This window comes from Leopardus geoffroyi, chromosome C2, assembly GCF_018350155.1.
Source record: "Leopardus geoffroyi isolate Oge1 chromosome C2, O.geoffroyi_Oge1_pat1.0, whole genome shotgun sequence".
NCBI lineage: Eukaryota > Metazoa > Chordata > Mammalia > Carnivora > Felidae > Leopardus > Leopardus geoffroyi.
Genome location: NC_059333.1, coordinates 132,278,328 through 132,297,400, shown reverse-complemented (window position 1 = coordinate 132,297,400; position 19,073 = coordinate 132,278,328). Strand labels below are relative to the sequence as shown.

General features: G+C 41.8%; 1 protein-coding gene across 1 annotated transcript in view; it reads left to right on the top strand.

Moving 5' to 3' along the window:
• Positions 1-19,073, top strand: part of COL6A6 (collagen type VI alpha 6 chain) — a 165,890-nt gene that overhangs the window by 47,482 nt on the left and 99,335 nt on the right. Inside the window, exons 3-8 of the mRNA XM_045503667.1 lie at positions 1,157-1,756; positions 3,050-3,670; positions 4,933-5,493; positions 6,263-6,820; positions 8,964-9,539; positions 11,947-12,516. Of these exons, the coding sequence (XP_045359623.1) occupies positions 1,157-1,756; positions 3,050-3,670; positions 4,933-5,493; positions 6,263-6,820; positions 8,964-9,539; positions 11,947-12,516 (3,486 nt within the window). The remainder of the gene's footprint in view (positions 1-1,156; positions 1,757-3,049; positions 3,671-4,932; positions 5,494-6,262; positions 6,821-8,963; positions 9,540-11,946; positions 12,517-19,073) is intronic.

Here is a 19,073-nt window from a genome sequence, read left to right as displayed (position 1 = left end):
AGGTTATTTTCCTTTGATTAGAATTTATCTTGTAACCACTTCTGTTCATCAGAATCTCAAAGTGAGGAAGGACTTTACATATTTTCTAGTAGAATCCACTCATTTGAAAGGTGAGGAACCTGAAGCCCAAGTATGTAGAATGGTTTGACAGGGCAGGTGGAGTTAGCTGATTTAAAAAAAAAAAAAAAAAAAGGCAGGACTTCCATTATTCAAGTACACTATATTTGCTTAAATATATACCATCAGACAGACAGACCTCTCCCTACCACAGAAAAGACATACATGTTCTACTAGAGTGGGGAGGACTCTGCATTCAAATGAGCAGGTCACCAATAAACAATATTTTGTGCTTGAATCCAGTGATTCCCTATCACATTAAAATATAATTCTACGTACTTAGCATTGAACCTGGCACTGAATGAATCCTTCAAAGTTCAGCAAAGTTATTGTATTCCTATATACAAATTATGTTTTTAATAGAAACCAAAACTGTAATCCCTTTCCTAACTTAAGGCATACTGGTTTCCATCACATTTTACTTATGTGAGCATTATAATGATCATTCACATGGTTTGCCAAAAAATATTATAAAGAACTTTAAATTTACCACATTTTTATGATTTTTAGGTATTTTTTAAACTTCATTTAACATTTGGGAATACAAACTAATATGTTTGTAAGTCAATCAGATCAATGTTACATTGCTTAAAGAGGAATCACAATGAAAGGGCATCATTCGGATTTCTCCACCCAAATTCAAAGCAATGTGATTCTCAATTAAATTTTTTATTCTCTTTATATAAACTGAGATCAAATTCTGAAAGCAAAAAAAAAGGTGGGGGATTGGGAAGTATCCACTAAAGATATAAAAACCCAGGATTTTCTACTTCTCTAAATTTACCTATTTTTTTTTAATTCCACACAAAAGTGATACTTAATTTGCGAGGAGTTCAAATGCAAAGGTGTATGAAAAAGCCCACGAAATAAAGATTTCTTTTCTTGGGCAAATATGTAATGTCAAACTGTTATTTTCAGTTCATTGGGAAGGTATTAAAAATACAAATCAAGGAAAGTAGGTTTTATCCAAATGGTTGGTATTAAACAGGTAGTACATTTCTAAAGTTTGTGCTTTGTTTGTATGTCTCTGGGTTTTTAGGCCCTGAGTATGCAGATGTTGTGTTTCTGGTGGACAGCTCTGATCACCTGGGAACTAAGTCCTTCCCTCTTGTGAAAACGTTCATCACCAAGATGATCACCAGTCTCCCCATCGAGGCCCACAAGTACCGCGTGGCCCTGGCTCAGTACAGCGACCGGCTCCACAGTGAGTTCCAGCTGAGCACCTTTAAGAGCAGGAACCCCATGCTGAACCACCTCAAGAAGAACTTCGCCTTCATCGGCGGCTCCCTGCGGATAGGAAACGCTCTCCGGGAGGCCCACAGGACCTTCTTCTCTGGAGCGGCCGGCGGGAGGGACAAGAAGCAGTTTCCCCCGATTCTGGTGGTCCTGGCTTCGGCGGTGTCCGAGGACGACGACGTGGAAGAGGCCTCCAAGGCCCTGCGGGAAGACGGGGTGAGAATCATCTCCGTGGGGCTGCAGGAAGCTTCTGAGGAGGAGCTGAAGGCCATGGCCACGGCTCAGTTTCACTTCAACCTTCGGTCGGTCAGGGACCTGGGCGCGTTTTCCCAAAACATGACGCAGATCATCAAGGAAGCGACCCAGTACAGGGACGGAGCGGCAGATGACATTCTTGTGGAAGGTGGGTTCAGAGCACATGTATAGAATGATGATTAATTTGCTTTTGAAAAATAAGCACGGGGAGAAGATTGAAACTGTGAGCATCCCTTTCCTCAAAAGTTGGGCTGCATTTTCAGATGTTAAATATTCACGTGTTCAAGAGGACCCAAGGATTGTGACCATTATAAATCCAGTGAACCTCACAAAGCTTGGTTTTTCCATGTTTCACTTATGTTGCATGTCATCGACACATCTTAAAATCCAGGGACACCTCCCTACCACCCAGCCTGTCTCTGAGCTATCAGTCTCCTTGGGCTTTAGTTGCTATGTAGTTTTATTTACTGGTTCCTTTAAAGGCCGGATTTGTTCCTAAAGAAATCCTTGCCTCCTCAAACCACATAATGTAATCACAGAATGATAGCACTAGAAACAGCTTCAGGAAGGCCAAACCCTTGCTTCTGCAGAAACTCCCAGGCGTTCTTTGAGGTGACATGGCCTGGTCTCAGGCCAGGCTGAAGTTTGGAATCGGGTAGATGGGGCCCTTGGATTCCCAGGCTCAGGTAGCTTCAGCCCACATGCTCTCCCTTCCTGCTGCTCTAATCCTGATGAGCTTCCTGTGTTCTGCTCTGCCTCTAACCTGCTGCCCTGTGTCCCAGTCTGTCCTCTTGTACTGTTAACAAGAGGGGCCAGGAGTTTACGAACATCATCCAAGTGAAGGGCAGGGGAGAGCCAGGAAAAAACAATTTGCTCCAAGTGTACAAGTCTTACTAAGTAACATAGGAAATTCATATTACTGCTGCTTAAATCTGCTTGAACGAGACAATATAATTGTCTATTGATAATAGAGAATGATTTTCTTGTGGTAATCTAGGAAAATGCGAATCCTATTACTAACATCTTTCTCAAATAAAATAGAAAGTGCAATCACTATTCCATTACCACATCTTAGGAATATTTGGACTCTACCTATTGATTTTAATAATACTTTAATATGATCGCAGTAGCAGCTATTCACTGAGTGGCTTTTATGCACCAGCTCCCATAGCGAAGCACGGTATCACATTTAATCCCCATAGCAATTTCATGAGATAAATGTTATTTTCACAGATAAGGAAATCAAAGCTGGGAGTTGAGCTAAGATCCGGTATTTGAATCTAGGACCTTCTGATCTCAGCTTCATAATCATTTTGTATACAGCCTTCTTTCTTTAAGTGTATAACCAAGCTCTGGTAGATGTTCTCCATGCCTTCTAATGCTGAGCAAAGATGCCTTACCTCTCGCTAAACTTGTGCTTCTTCATTCCTTGTCCACACAGTTTGCCAAGGCCCATCTGTGGCTGATGTGGTGTTCCTGTTGGATGTGTCCATCAATGGCAGCCAGGACAACTTCGACTATCTTAAGGAATTCCTGGAAGAAAGCATATCTGCTCTTGACATAAAGGAGAACTGCATGAGGGTTGGCCTGGTGGCCTACAGCAATGAGACAAAGGTGATAAATTCCCTCAGCAGGGGTGTAAATAAGTCAGAGGTTCTCCAGAATATACAGAACCTCTCTCCCCAGGCTGGGAAGGCCTACACAGGAGCTGCCATCAGAAAGATCAGGAAGGAAGTGTTCAGTGCACGCAATGGCAGTCGGAAGAATCAGGGGGTGCCCCAGATTGCCGTGCTGGTGACCCACAGACCATCAGAGGATAACGTGACCAAGGCGGCCGTTAACCTCCGGCGCGAGGGCGTGACCATCTTCACCATGGGCATAGAGGGGGCCAGTGACAGCCAGCTGGAGAAGATCGCCTCTCACCCCGCTGAGCAGCATGTGTCCAAACTGAAAACCTTCTCTGACCTGGCCGCTCACAACCAGACATTTCTGAAGAAACTGCGGAACCAGATAACGCACACGGTCTCTGTCTTCTCAGAACGGACTGAAACGCTCAAATCTGGTAAAGTCCTTAGCTGAGAGAAGGATTAATCGGATCCTTCTCTTTTTCTCCTCTCAGGTTATTCTACATAGAGAAGGGACTGGCAGGGCATGCTGTGGGTAGGGAGGATAAGTTCCTGATTTCTTACCTTTGTTTGATGGTTCGAAGTGTAAATTGGGGGGAGAATGAAAGCCATTGTAGTGCTGGAATGGGGAGGAGGGATTTCCTGTCCAGGATTCCTCATGACTTAAAAACACCCTAGAACACCATCCTTTGCTGTTTCTCTGCCTTTACTTGTGTCTTTTTCCCCTTTGCCTTTCTTTCCTTTATTTCTTTATTCTTAATGTTAATTCATTTATTTTGAGAGGAGGGGAGGGATGGAGAGAGAATCCCAGGCAGGCTCAGCGCTGTCAGCACAGAGCCAAATGTGGGGCTTGAACTCACAAACTATGAGATCATGACCCGAGCCGAAATCAAGAGTCAGACACTTAACCGACTAAGCCACCCGGGCACTACTGTTTCTTTTTTCTTTCTGTATTTTTCTCTCCTTTTCTTCCATCGTCCTCAAATTCCAACTTAGAGAAGAAACAGGAAGCATGACGTGGTTGGAGGACAGAGTGATTTGTTGTGAAGTATTGTTGTAGTATCTGTGAGTTTGGAGAGACAGCAGTGTATTTTAAATATTTTGCATGTACAGGTGCATACTATATAAACTATGTATAGATATACATGCACATATATATGTATACATTCTTCCACAAACATTGCTGGCATGTTTACTCTAAAAGCGTAGTTGTCCTACACAAATAAGACCACTGACGACGATACCCCTAGTTTTGTTAATTGGCTAGGAGTAGATGAGAGTAAATAGTTTGTTCAGGTTTTCAAGAAAGAGAGCTCCTCTGTCCACAATGTCCAGTTAAATACCTTCTCCATTTCCCAACATACCACTTGCCTCTTTGCTAAGCAGTTATTCGCTATTGAGGGAAGTGACTTGTAAAAATCATCTTCGTGTCTTCTTTCTAATCTTTTATTATATCCAGATTTGCTTTGATTCATGGCAGAGAACTATCCAAATTGTCGTAAACTGTCAGAAGCAATTCATTTGGGCCCAGTGATGTTAAATTCTTCCTACGTTAAGCTAGTAGAGTGTCTTTTATGCCTAGAAGCTGTTTTCCGTTTTTCTGTCTCAAGACGCTTGTGTTGTTCCACTTCCCATCTATTTTCATTCCTTCTTCACACTTGCCTCAGTGCCACAGCCAACCTTTCTGATTCCATTTTAGGTTGTGTGGACACTGAAGAAGCAGACATTTATCTGCTCATTGATGGCTCTGGAAGCACCCAGGCCACCGACTTCCATGAAATGAAGACCTTCCTGTCAGAGGTCGTAGGGATGTTCAACATCGCTCCCCAAAAAGTGCGGGTTGGGGCCGTTCAGTATGCTGACAACTGGGACTTGGAATTTGAGATCAATAAATACACTAACAAGCATGACTTGGGAAAGGCCATTGAGAACATCCGGCAGATGGGTGGGAATACAAACACGGGTGCAGCCCTGAATTTCACGCTAGGGCTATTGCAAAAAGCAAAGAAGCAGCGAGGAAACAGAGTGCCGTGTCATCTTGTTGTCCTGACGAATGGCATGTCCAAGGATAGCATCTTGGAGCCTGCAAACAGACTGAGAGAAGAGCTCATTCGTGTTTATGCCATTGGGGTCAAGGAGGCCAACCAAACACAGCTGCGAGAAATTGCAGGCGAGGAAAAGAGGGTATACTACGTGCATGACTTCGACGCTTTGAAAGATATAAGAAACCAAGTTGTTCAGGAAATCTGTGCTGAAGAAGGTAGGAGACATGGTGACTTTACCTTTTGACTTCAGCTCATAAATTACTATCCTGCAATATTTGACATCACATGGTTTAGAGAAACAACATAAATTTCCAAGTCAATGTTTGTTGACTTGAGTAGCTATGTTTGTTCTCCAGAGTAGAACTAGGAGCCCATTATGGTGTTCTAATTAATATCAGAAGCGTAAGAAAGGTGTTTGGAGGAGTTCTCCCTAATAAATATTCATTAGCCTCTTCCCACAGATCCCTGCTAGGTTAGACCTATAATTAGACACTGCAAATGATACCTGATTTAAGTACCTCAGATGTATTTAAGTTGCTTTTTAATAAAACTTCTATGAAACCTTTTAGAACTATGTCAGTAGTCTTCAACCAAGGGTGATTTTTGCCTCCTTGGGGGATACCTGCAATGTCTAAAGTAACTTTTGTTTGTTGTAACTGGAGGAGTGCTCCTGGCATCTAACAGGTAGAGGTCAGGGTACTGCTAAATGTCCTACGGTGCCCTATGATGCCTGGGCTGCCCTCCATGATAAAAATTATCATAGTGCTAAGGTTAAGATACTCTGAATTACAAATTAAAGATATTAATAACAAATAGAATAGCCTCACTGTTATGGCCTTCAGTGCTTTATTTACCTGTTAGCCATCCTCACTAAACTCACACTTAACTTCAGTGTAGAATTATTTGTGTTTTGGATTTCTTGTTTGCCCTTAATCTTTTCACCTGAAGCCCACTTGAATAAACACCTTGTTTTCTTCCATGCAGCCTGCAAAGAGATGAAAGCAGACATCATGTTTCTGGTGGACAGTTCTGGCAGTATAGGACTTGAAAACTTCAGCAAAATGAAAACATTTATGAAAAACCTGGTGAGCAAATCTCAGATTGGGGCAGATCGGGTGCAGATCGGCGTAGTCCAGTTCAGCGACATCAATAAGGAGGAATTTCCGCTCGATAGATACATGTCCCAGCATGAAATTTCAGATGCAATAGACCGGATGGCTCACATTGGAGAAACCACCTTGACGGGTGGTGCCCTGACCTTTATGTCTCAGTACTTCCGCCCTGCCAAGGGGGCCCGGCCCAATGTCAGGAGGTTTCTCATCCTCATCACTGATGGTGAAGCTCAGGACATAGTCAAGGAGCCAGCAGTAGCTCTTCGACAAGAAGGCATAATAATCTACTCGGTGGGGGTGTTTGGCTCCAATGTCACCCAGCTTGAGGAGATCAGCGGGAGGCCAGAGATGGTGTTTTATGTTGAGAATTTTGATATTCTGCAGCACATTGAAGACGATCTTGTTTTTGGAATATGCAGCCCCCGTGAAGGTAGGTGTGAGCACATGCACTAGTGGCATTTTCCAAAATACGTCTGTGTTAGCCATTGTTGCTTGAATTAAATAAACTACTATTTGAACCTTGTAAACTTTGCTTAATTGGAATGTTCATCCCCGTGGCTTTTTACCTACGTATAAAATGCACCTTTCCTCATCAGAACTGTCGAATGAATACAGAATAATTTTGGTCCACCTGGATTGTTCCCCATTTGTAGACAAAGAGCACTAGGGCAATGTCTTAGGCCTGGTTCCCCGGAAACAGAAGCTAAGTCAGAGGCTCTTGGGGAAGTGATTTTACTGAAGGCCTTTTCAGAAAGGGGGTAAGGGAAGTAGGACAGGGCAGGGGTGGGAGCTGAGCAAGGAGGCAGTCTCAGCTATAGTACAGCTTCAGCCTGACCCCATGGGGAACCCTGGAGCCTGAGTTACACCAGAGTCTCGTATAACCGGTGTCCTTGGGCTATGTTTGAGGCGAGCAGTACTGGAGCATAACCTCCTGGGCGAGGTGACTGGCTTTGACCTAACACCCAATGTATGTTTATTTGTTTTACAATTTTTAAAAGCCAGTACTTCTGTGAAGTGGGATAACATTTGTAAAAACACTTTGATACTAAATCCTATCAAGGAGGAGTATCCTATGGGAATGTGAGCAACGGATGCCTTGAAGGAGGTAAATAGTAGAGTCCCAATCCTCTCTGCCCGTGAAACTGCAGAGTAATGCAGGTGATGAAACAAGTCGAGCAAATAGAAGGGACTGATTGACATTGTGATCCCTGGGCCTTGATGCCTGAGGCGTTCTGAAAAATCTCTACGAAGAAGATGGGTCTTAACAGAGTTTTGAGGAAAGAGAGGAACATTGTTGGTCAAATAACAGATCTGTCCAACTCCCACTGGAAGGTTTGGTGATTGTGGTTTGTGCTTTGTAGAAAATAAACCTGGATTGTATTTCTCGATAATTCCATCCAGAACAAATCTGAATCTTCAAAGGGTACCAACACTGAGCAATCTATACCCTAGTCCCTTGGGTAATGCAAGCGGGCTCCCCAGGGCAGCCAAAGGCCAGAGAGATGTAGTTTCTTCTTTTGTGGAACCAGCCTTTCCTGAGAGCTTGGTTTATGACTATGTACACATGGCCTCTAGTCAGTGAGATAAGCACATTGATTGGCTCTGAGACTTTCAACAGAGTTTCAATAGCAAGCAAGTGGCTTGCAGAGGAAGGAAATGTGGTGAGCCTCTAGGGAGGGGGCCTATTTTGACCCCAGTCTGTTTCTCCAGAGTGGGTGAGTTAACATCTGGAACATACCTTTCTAATGCCTGTGGAGAGATTGTGCTGCAGAAAGACTTAATCATCAACCATCTTAGGATTCGACTTCTCCAGCATGAATGACTTGTAGTTTGGAACTCTGTGCCTTTAAATAGAATGTGTTGCACACACAAGGATTAAGTAATTAACTGGGTCTTTCCAGCTTCATTGTTCTATGCCATTGACCCAAAGTTTGAAAAGTTAATAGGAGCATCATGCCAGGACCATTAGTTAGGCCAAGTGTGAGATGGGCTTATTTCTATGATGAGGCCCAATAATGAAAATAGATAATGTTTCAAGGAAGCTGAAAAGAAAGAAAATGTAACCTTGAAGAATCAGCTGTCATATAACTGAAAAAATATACAGTGTTCCCAAATTCATTTTCATGTGGTCATTTCCCCAAGGTTTATTTTAAGAAAAAAATCGCATCCCTGTGGCTTAAAAAAAAAAAAAAAAAAGACAAATTTGTGTAAATGAAAACACATGTTGAAGAAACTATTTATACAGGAAAATTTCTACAGAATTTGTGTTTCCTTTTTAGTTTAAAGCATTTGAAGTGTTTATTCCTCTGATCCTGTGACTGTTGGCCCCCTCTGTGGCCCCTACAGTAGGCTTCATATCCACCTTGTCCTAAAAGCTTGCCTGAGTATTTCTACATACTAGCAGCACAAATGTACGTGTATTGTGTCTGTTACCCAAGGAATGGACATCCTAATGTACAACTTGATCCCATGGAGAGGACACCCTGGCAATTAAAACACAGGTGTGGGGAGAGGAGTCTCCCATGATGTCCAAAGCTAATTTCATGTGGTTTTCCTTTCTCCTTCTCTTCTAGAATGCAAGCGAATTGAAGTTCTGGATGTTGTGTTTGTAATTGATAGCTCTGGAAGCATTGACTATGACGAATATAATATCATGAAAGACTTTATGATAGACTTGGTGAAAAAAGCTGACGTTGGCAAAAATCAGGTCCGGTTTGGGGCTCTGAAGTATGCTGATGACCCAGAGGTACTGTTTTATCTGGATAACCTCAGCACAAAATGGGAGGTGATTTCGGTGCTCCAGAATGACCAGCCCATGGGGGGCAATACTTACACCGCTGAGGCACTAGGCTTTTCAGACCACATGTTCACTGAAGCCCGGGGCAGCCGCCTGCACAAAGGGGTCCCCCAAGTCCTCATTGTGATCACCGATGGGGAATCCCACGATGCAGATAAGCTCAATGCCACAGCCAAGGCCTTGAGGGACAAAGGCATTCTTGTTCTGGCTGTGGGGATCGCTGGTGCCAATCCTGTAGAACTGCTAGCTATGGCAGGATCAAGTGACAAGTACTTCTTCGTGGAGACTTTTGGAGGCCTGAAGGGGATATTTTCAGATGTGTCAGCCAGTGTATGTAACACTTCGAAAGTAGGTAAGATTTGTCAATTACATTTTTTCTTAGTTATCAGCTGAGATCTAAGTGAGGGAGAAACCAAAGCAATAGCCTTCAGGAGCAAGTTCTCTAGAGAGGAGAGAAGGAGCACCAATTGTCCTAGAACTCCCCATGTTATAGAATCTCAGGGCTGGAAGGATCTCAAAGACATTTCATTTGGCCTCCTCCCCGTGGAGGAAATCTTCTACAGCATTCCTACTCCCTGCTTAAACCTGTCTAATGATGGAGAATTCACCATCTTTGAACAGGCTTTGTTGATCAGAACACAAAGTTGTTGACACATCCTTCCTACCCACTTCTACCCCCACGTCTTCTTCCTCCTTTTCACGTAAGAAATCCATTCCATCCCTTCCTCAGAGCCAGCAGGTCTTGCCTGAAGTCTTCTCTCTGGCAGACTGGAAGTCTCCAGTCCCTTCACCCTATTTCTGTTATGGCACAAGCTCGTTTAGAACATGGAGCCTGATATTAAATTCAGGACCCCAGTGTTTCCAGAGCAGAGAACGGGGGTTTTGTTTGCCATGTGTTTCTAGTTCTGTGGCTAGAGATTACATTGCCACATGTATGTATGTATGTATACACTCATTCATTCAGTTGCCATTCTACCCCTTTGTTTTATTTTTTTTTATTTTTTTTATTTTTTTTTTATTATATGAAATTTATTGTCAAATTGGTTTCCATACAACACCCAGTGCTCATCCCAAAAGGTGCCCTCCTCAGTACCCATCACCCACCCTCTCCTCCCTCCCACCCCCCATCAACCCTCAGTTTGTTCTCAGTTTTTAACAGTCTCTTATGCTTTGGCTCTCTCCCACTCTAACCTCTTTTTTTCTTTTTTCCTCCCCCTCCCCCATGGGTTCCTGTTAAGTTTCTCAGGATCCACATAAGAGTGAAACCATATGGCATCTGTCTTTCTCTGTATGGCTTATTTCACTTAGCATCACACTCTCCAGTTCCATCCACGTTGCTACAAAAGGCCATATTTCATTTTTTCTCATTGCCACGTAGTATTCCATTGTGTATATAAACCACGATTTCTTTATCCATTCATCAATTGATGGACATTTAGGCTCTTTCCATAATTTGGCTATTGTTGAGAGTGCTGCCTTTGTTTTAAAGGGACACTGTGGTCTATTAAAATTCCTTAGTATTTTTATTAAGGTGTGTTTTACTAAAAATACTGTCATTAGATGAACTGCTATTGATTCAGGATTCCAACATCTTGGGTGCAGTTCCTTTTCTGGTTTTCCTATGCCTTGCCTCCTTAGAAGGCAGCTACTACCTTTTTCTTGCATGAAACTAACAAAATCTGTCTCAGTCTTACTGAAAACTGGTACAACTCTTAGCTTCTGTTGGCCAATGACTAAAATTTGATGTGTCCTTTTAAGGCCACTGCAGAAGTTGACATTGAAATTTTGTATTGACCGTTCTCCCTTAGGTGTTAAAAAAAATATATATATAAGTTTAATTTCCTTTATATGAAACCAAAACAAAGGAATTAATGAGTTAACCAATTCCTAAAGTTAACTGATTCTGGTTGCCTTATTTCTCTTTATCCCTTTCTTGCTTATCTTGACTGCTGGAATCTCAGACACCTTTCATCTTAGGCTAACATGAGAATTAATTAAGTCAGTGGTGAGTTCTCTGGGGGAATTCAAGGAAATGATAATGTTTACCAGAAGGCTAAGGAATACACATGAGCCTGTGCCAAGCATAACTCATTCGTTGGCAGTGGTCTTCATATTCTTTTTGTTTTGTATTTGTTGTATTAACACAAAGGAATCATCTCTAAACTGTGTTGCATTGTTCAAAAATGTTTTTCCTCAAGTAGATGCTCTTGCCTATATGGACCAGAAAAGGGGCTGAAAAAGAATACAGAGAAGATATAGACTGGAAGGCATGATTTTAAAACCTCAGTTTGCCCTAGTAATAACCAGCAAAGTATTGATTGGCTTAACAAGCCAGGGAGGCCAAGTCAATAATACAGGCCATCTGTCTTTTTGTTTGAGTCTCTAAATGGATGTGTACTATTTTGTTTTTTCTTGCTGTGCTACCACTATCACTGGGTTTTCTGGAAGGGTTAAGGCTAGGTTGCAAGTAAGAATGAATTTTCTGTGCCTCCCCCCCCCCCCCCCCCGCATTCTCTGGCATCTCCGAAAAGAAAATGGCATTAAGACCAAATGGAATACCCAAGAAAGGCATAAAAGGATGAACTGAGTGTTTTTACTTCCTCTCAATTAATCTGACCACCAAATGGCATATGATAAGATAAGGAACCGTCTTCGGAAATATCATTTCTATATAGCAATGAACACATAACCTTGCCAGGTTCAAGAAAAAATAACAGCCTGATTTTTGTTGTTGTTATTTCCTTTCCTCTTCTTTGTAGATTGTGAAATTGAAAAAGTAGATCTTGTTTTCCTCATGGATGGCTCAAATAGCATTCACCCAGATGACTTCAGGAAGATGAAGGAATTCTTGGCATCTGTTGTTCAAGACTTTGATGTCAGTGTCAACAGAGTACGCATAGGAGCTGCCCAGTTTAGCCATACCTATCGGCCGGAATTTCCGCTAGGAACTTTCATAGGCAAAACCGAGATATCGCTTAAGATTGAAAACATCCAACAGATCTTTGGATATACGCACATCGGTGCCGCACTCCGGCAGGTGGGGCATTACTTCCGGCCAGACATGGGCAGCCGGATAAATGCAGGTACCCCACAAGTGTTGCTGGTCCTCACAGATGGCCAGTCCCAAGATGAGGTGGCTCAGGCCGCTGAAGAGCTGCGACACAAAGGTATTGACATTTACTCTGTGGGCATTGGGGATGTGGATGACCAACAGCTCATTCAGATCACTGGGACTGCAGATAAAAAACTGACAGTTCATAACTTTGACGAACTGACAAAGGTCAAGAAAAGGATAGTTCGCAACATCTGTACCTCGGGGGGTGAGAGCAGTAAGTATTTACTGTGTGCTTCATATTTCTTCCTTCCCTGTCTTTGCTGACATTTTCCTCAAGCTCTGTTTACATCCCCTGGGGCTGGTAGGAGAATTCAGATTTGTGCCTCTGGATTTCAGATTGAACTTTTCACAGTCATCATGAATTTTTTTTTTTTTTTTTTTTTTGTGACTCGTGGACTACAAAACAGGACATATGAGAGCCTTTGTCTTTTTTTTTTTTTTTCTCTCCCATATCCTGCGAGTGCATGCCTTTGTGAATGAGAATGCAGTCGCTTCAGAAGGTGTGAGGGAAAGGCCATTGTTTACAGTCTCATTGGTTTCAGAGGTTGGAGACTGTCTCAAAGAAGTAAACTATTCTACAGGTTTTCGTGGCCTGGCAATAGGGCCTTTGGGCTGCCAGGTGCTGTGGTACAGGTATATAGAGAATGAACAGCCTTGAAGATTTATATCTTTAATATGAAACGTTTTACTGCAGAAGTTAGTAAATATCTTCTTAAAAATTAGTCCGCTTTGACATTTTCCCAACAGATGGAAAAAAAGGTCTTGAAAGAGGGATGATTTTTTTTCTATCTTTATAGAAGTGCCCAATGGGTTGGCTGTGATTCTGTGTAACTACCTATGGTAAACATAAACTCGAGATTTTCACCAAGAAAAGGAAAGCTATATGGTTGCTAAGAGACAGCTCTGGAGACAGGCACCCTGGCTACAAATCCCTGCTCAAATGGCCATTTTTTTTCTTGGACAGGTTGCTTAACTTGTCTAAGTTCAATTTTCTCATCTGTAGAATGTGAACGATAGCAGCACCTAGTTCAAAAGATCATTGTCAAGATTAAATGAGAAAATGCGCATTTAAACTTTATAATTACGTCCCAGGTGTCATGCTTATTCCGAGTAAAGTCACTTCATTTTTGTCTACCACTGATCCGTTAAATTTATTCATGGGGGCCAGCTCTTTCCTTGCCCCTAGTCACTTTCGGGAAATACGTGAACCTTTTCTCAGTGATTAATATGTCCATCAAAAGGTAACCACTAAAACTAAAAACTTGATTTAAGGTTACTCCACTTTCCCAGCCTCCCATAGGCTGCTCTCCCACCACAACAGAGGAGGCCACACATGGCAATTTACCTACTGTTCCCCACCTATTACTTCTACCCACCTCTTCCAGACCCTGTTCTCTAGTTGCTAGCCATGGTTTCTGGCCTCTCCAGAATGGGTTAGGGAAGGAAGAAGAGCTAAAGAAATACAGAAAAGTTCTTGCTTGATGATGCTTGCCAAGAATTGGTTTTCTGTGACCATGTAAATCTGGGTCCTTCAAAGGACCATTCATGGGTCCTTCAAAGACTTCCCTTCTTGACCTCCACCCTCTCTCCCCCCACCAAAGCACATTTGTCAGGGGATCTCTCAGCCATAGTTCCCTTGAAAAAGGTAAGCATGTCTCAATTCCAGAGTTGTCTTATGCCTTCCTCAGCCTCTGGGCATCTAGTGATCCCTCCAGCTTTATTCTGTCATCTCTTTGGCCTTCCAGTTAGCCTTCTTGGACAGGACATCAGAGGGGTCCACAACAGCTCCTCACATGTAGCCATGTCTGCTCCATGGGTAACAATAACATATCCATTGCCCCAGTAAACACTGGAAGTTAAGATCCCTCAGTGTGGTCACCCCTCCTTTGCAGAGAGATCAGTGTGCCATCCTGTGACTCATTCTTTAGAATTTCTAGGTTTGTCTCATCTCTGAGCTCTCTCTTAAAGCTCCTCTTACCTGGCTTAAAGAGGAAGTTACCTCCTTTCCTTTATGTGTGTGTACGTGTACATGTAGTGAGAGACCTCACAGCACGTCAACAGTTCTTTCCCAAAAATGTTCTCCTAAGCTCTAAGCTCAAACCTTTTTATAAGACCCAGTGTGTAGGCTAAAGGTTAAGAGTCGCATAATTGATTAGGGGCTACTGTCTTCATAAATTCTGCTGCATGATATCCCCATACTTTGGAATGTCTGGTGACCTCAGCCAGACCTTCCACATTAATTTCCTGTTTGAGATGAAATACCCATTTGCAATTATTAGGCAGAAAATTATCTTGGAACCATCTAGTCTCTACTTGAGAAAGTGAAAGAAAACCACGTTGAAAGTCAAAACCAGGAGTATACACTCCCAAGTAGTCACTAAATTGTCTTTAAAGGAAAGAGTCATGAATGTAAAAATACATAAAAGTACTCTATATGAAGATAAACTTGAAGTCATTACTGCAGCAAGCAAGAATGTGAAGCCTTTGTAGCCAAGCTGCAGACCAAGGACTGGTGAGCCTGGGATGAACACTGATAAAACCCCAAAAGCATGTGAAAATATACTAGAGAATACCAGCTCTTCTTAAACTATAAACCCCAAGTCAAGGAGATCAGATAATAGTTTGGTATGACTCAAAGCAAATCAGGCTTAGAGCCTAAACACCTAGCTTTGCTTCTTATTTAAAATACGCATAACTTTGGAGAAGTCCCGATCCTTTTTTCTCTCATTTGTGAAGTTAAATCCTCTTTCTCTGATTGTATATACGATTCAGTGTGTGTGAAAGGACAGGCAGCTGCATAGAGATATGAGAGAAGTGACTAAGAATCAGCGTTGCTTTTATTTTGTTTGTTTGTTTATTCTTGAGAGAGAGAGAGAGAGAGACTGAGACAGAGAACAAGCGGGGGAGGGGCAGAGAGAGAGGGAGGCACAGAATCCAAAGCAGGCTCCAGGCTCTGAGCCAACACAAAGCCCAATACAGGGCTCAAACCCACAAACCGCGAGATCATGGCATGAGCCGAAATCAGCCGCTTAACCGACTGAGCCACCCAGGCACCCCAGGAATCAGTGTTTCTTGAGCATCCATGAAGGGTTGAGCATGGCGCTCTAAGCATTTTAAATGCATTATCTGATTAAATTCTCTCAAAACTGAGTGGTTTGTATTTTTCTTCCTGTTTATAATGAGGAAACTAGGGTTTAAAGGAATATTGGTAACCTGGCCCAGATCATACAGGAAGTAACAGACAACAGATGTTGAAACCTAGTTCTGTCTGACTCCAACCCTTTTTCTGTTGTTGGTAAATTAAGCTGTCTTCTTGCTATAGTTGTCTAGGTTATCTGATGCTGACATTATACAGGACTGGTGTCTAAGTGTTGTGCTTCGCCAATTAATAGCTGAACTTAAGACATGGTGTGTGTCCTGAAAGTGTTCCCACAAGCTGCTGCCCCCTAAGGAAACCACTTGCTGTGAAAATATCACTTCTACTTCTAGTAGAAGAACTTGTAACCTGCATAACCTATCGACACTAACCACCCAGGAAGTGGTAAAACAAGATTAAGGTAGTTCAGTGTATGAACCCCAGACAAACCTGGATCTGAATCCCAAGTGTGAGATCCATGGTAATAACTGGGAGACCTTGGACAAGCCGCTGTAAGTCACAGTAAAATGAATATTAGAGGAGTTTCAGCGTATGCTGTTTCATAAGGATAAGTGAGATCATGAATGGGAAGTACATGACATATATGCACAGAATATTAGTAACTAGCAGAGAGTATTGCAGAGGGTATCTTGAAATGATCTGATAAATACAAATACATGGAATCATGGGGTCAGTTCACAGAAGTACCATTTACCAAGAGTTCCTTAGTTTGGGAACATTAATATTTTTGCAGTGGTTCAGATTTACATTCAAATTTTATGTCTCAGTATACGACAAATTCCCGTAAGCAACTGAACTCCAAAGTCTGTTTTCTTACCTTTACTCATGCTTATTTTCCCGATTTTTCTTTGAGCCAGCTTATTCTGACCATCTAGAGGAGATATCAGGCAGTGTTCGGGATATGGAAATGCTCCCTTTTTCATGGAGCCGTGATTAGGGTGGCAAAAGAATCAATGGTACCTCTTATCGTTTGCATCATCATGGATAGATTAATCAAAAAGAGTTAAACAAGAGGTTAGTCTGATTAATACGAGGATTTGATTCAAGGAATGTGAGAAATGTAAGGACAAAAATAGATGATCATTTCCAACTTTCCTTGACCAGAATCTCTTTAGGTTTATGTCTTAATTGCATTCTGTAGAAAATGGAGCTCAAAGCAAAGTTTATATGCTAATCCTTTATGTGCTACTACTTGGGGAGTACAGTCCCAGGGAAGCAAGAATGAGTGTAAGGGAAGTGATCTAGGAAAGGACAAAAAGTAAATACAAGATGGTATGTTCCTGAGCTTGCTGCAGCTTCTTGAGAAACCATAATTGGTGCATTAGTCATGCAGAATACCACCAAAGAAGCTGTATGGAACAACCACATAGATGGGTCCATCAGGGGGAATAGAGAAGAGGATCTATCTTCCAGTTTCCCCTCAACTACTGCCTTTCATTGATCAGAGTTACTCTCAAGGAGAGTTAATTCTCCCATACTACTATGTTGTGTTATCCAGTCTTTCAGGGAAACCAGACACAGGACCCACAGTGAATTATATATGTGGCGGTAAGTGGTGGAAGGAGCCAGAGTTCCTGTGAGTTCAGCTGACATGGACATGGGAACCAGAGTCATCATGGCCCTCCTGCACTGAGGATGAAGGCCATGCCAAAGACTTGCCCTCGGCCATACACTGTTGGGACACCAGATGATGATGGAAGCTGAGACTATCCATTGGACAAATGTCCAAGTCCTGGATTGGGTAGGGGAGAGGTAGTGAGTCTGAGAAATATATGAACTGGGTCTCTTACACCAACTATTTTCTAGATCATTCTTTTTTCATCTAAGATACCCCTTCTTTCAAAGGCCCCGAACAAATTTCTCTCTTATCCCAACCAATAACTGCCAATAGCCCAACTTTCCCCTTTAAAATATTTAGGAATTGTTTTCTAATCTTACTGGTATGTCCTACCTTCCTAACAGTATTTATTAATACTAAGAATCTTCCATCAACTCCAATTATGGACTCTCTTTATAAATCAGATAATTAAAATGAGTTTTTAGGTCTGGCAGGAAAACTGTTAAGACTACCTGTTTGGTCCAGTCCCCTCTTTTCTGTTCTTTTGTATTTTTATTTTGGAATGTATAATCTGATTTTTATAAACAAGAAAATTAATGCCCGAAAAGGTTAAGAGATTTGCCAGAAGTTATTTAACAGTAACAGAGTTGTGACTAGTCCGTGACTGAGAGTAACCGTTGAGCCTTCCCACTTAACGACCTTCCCCTTCCAGGCTTCCACCCTGGTTTGTGGGGGTGCTCAAAACAAGAGTTTTGCTTCTCCTTGTTATCTCCCTCCACCGCCAGCCCTGTGGACTCCCTTCCTGATTTGCCTTGCGTTTATTGCCACTTTTCTATCCCTTCCTCCTATCCGAAGTTAACCCTTCCTTATTTCTCTTGTCCAAAACCATTCCTGCCTCTTGTTAGCTCTGAAGGGCTCCTGATTGGAGGGCCAATGTTTCTGTAGACTTGGTAAGGCTCTTCCTTCCATGAGAGCCCACTTGATGAGTAGGGTCTACTCTAATTGTATTCAGACCTATAGCTGCCAACTCTGGGCTTGTTACTCAAATTCCATTCCATTGATCACATTATTATGGAATCATTTGTCAATTTGAATTAGTTAAATACAAGGAACTTATTTACTAGAGTTTGTACTTCCAGTAATCTAGACCAAAAGTTAAAACACTTAATTTTTAGAGGGGACAGTTCCTGGGATCATTCAATGACATTTTGGCATTGCTGCCAATGTTTGTTTTTTCACAAGAAACTGTTTTCCTTGAAGGCTGTGATCTGTTTGGGTTACTGAATGGTTTTCTGTTCAGGGGTTAAAACAGTGTTCATCCAACAGTGAAACTTGCAATCTCAAGATAGAAATGAAACGATATTGATTCAACAGGGATTTTGGAAAGGACATATTCTGATGCTTTTGGCTAGTTTCTTTCTCTTTATCTCCTTTTCTAAATATTGCAGAAGAGATTTTCCAATAAGTATATATGGCAAAGTAAGCAATAAAGAAAAACTGAAGAAAACCCACCTTTCAGATTTTTTTTTGATAACAGCGATTTACCTCAAATGTGATGGTGAAAATTGATGACCAAATAAGGCTTTTATTTTTCCCTCACTCAAATCTTTTTTCATTAAACATGAATAAGGGGACAAGGGAGTGGGATAAAAATGAATCAAGTTTACTGACCCTTATTTTAAAACTTGAAAATGACATTTTGATTTCAAATACTTGCAAATGTACAATTGACCAGTGTGTCTAGAGGTAGTGTAGGTGGGCATTTGTCCACACAACAGATATCTGAAAAACTCCTTATCTGAACAAAGCAAATTAAAAATAAACTTTCCCTCCCACCTATTTTTTTTTTTTTTTTAACCAAGCAAACTGGTAAAATTTGCTGAATTTGTATCCAGCTGAATTTGCTGGAAAAAGTTGAAGTTTTGGAAAGCTGAAGTTCTGGAAAGAAGAATGCATATGTCCTACGACTTTATCCTTCTCTGATTATACTCCCTTTCAGAGGCTTAGTTTAAATTATCAAGTCCCTTCTAGTTTCTCCAATGCTTACATGTCCCTG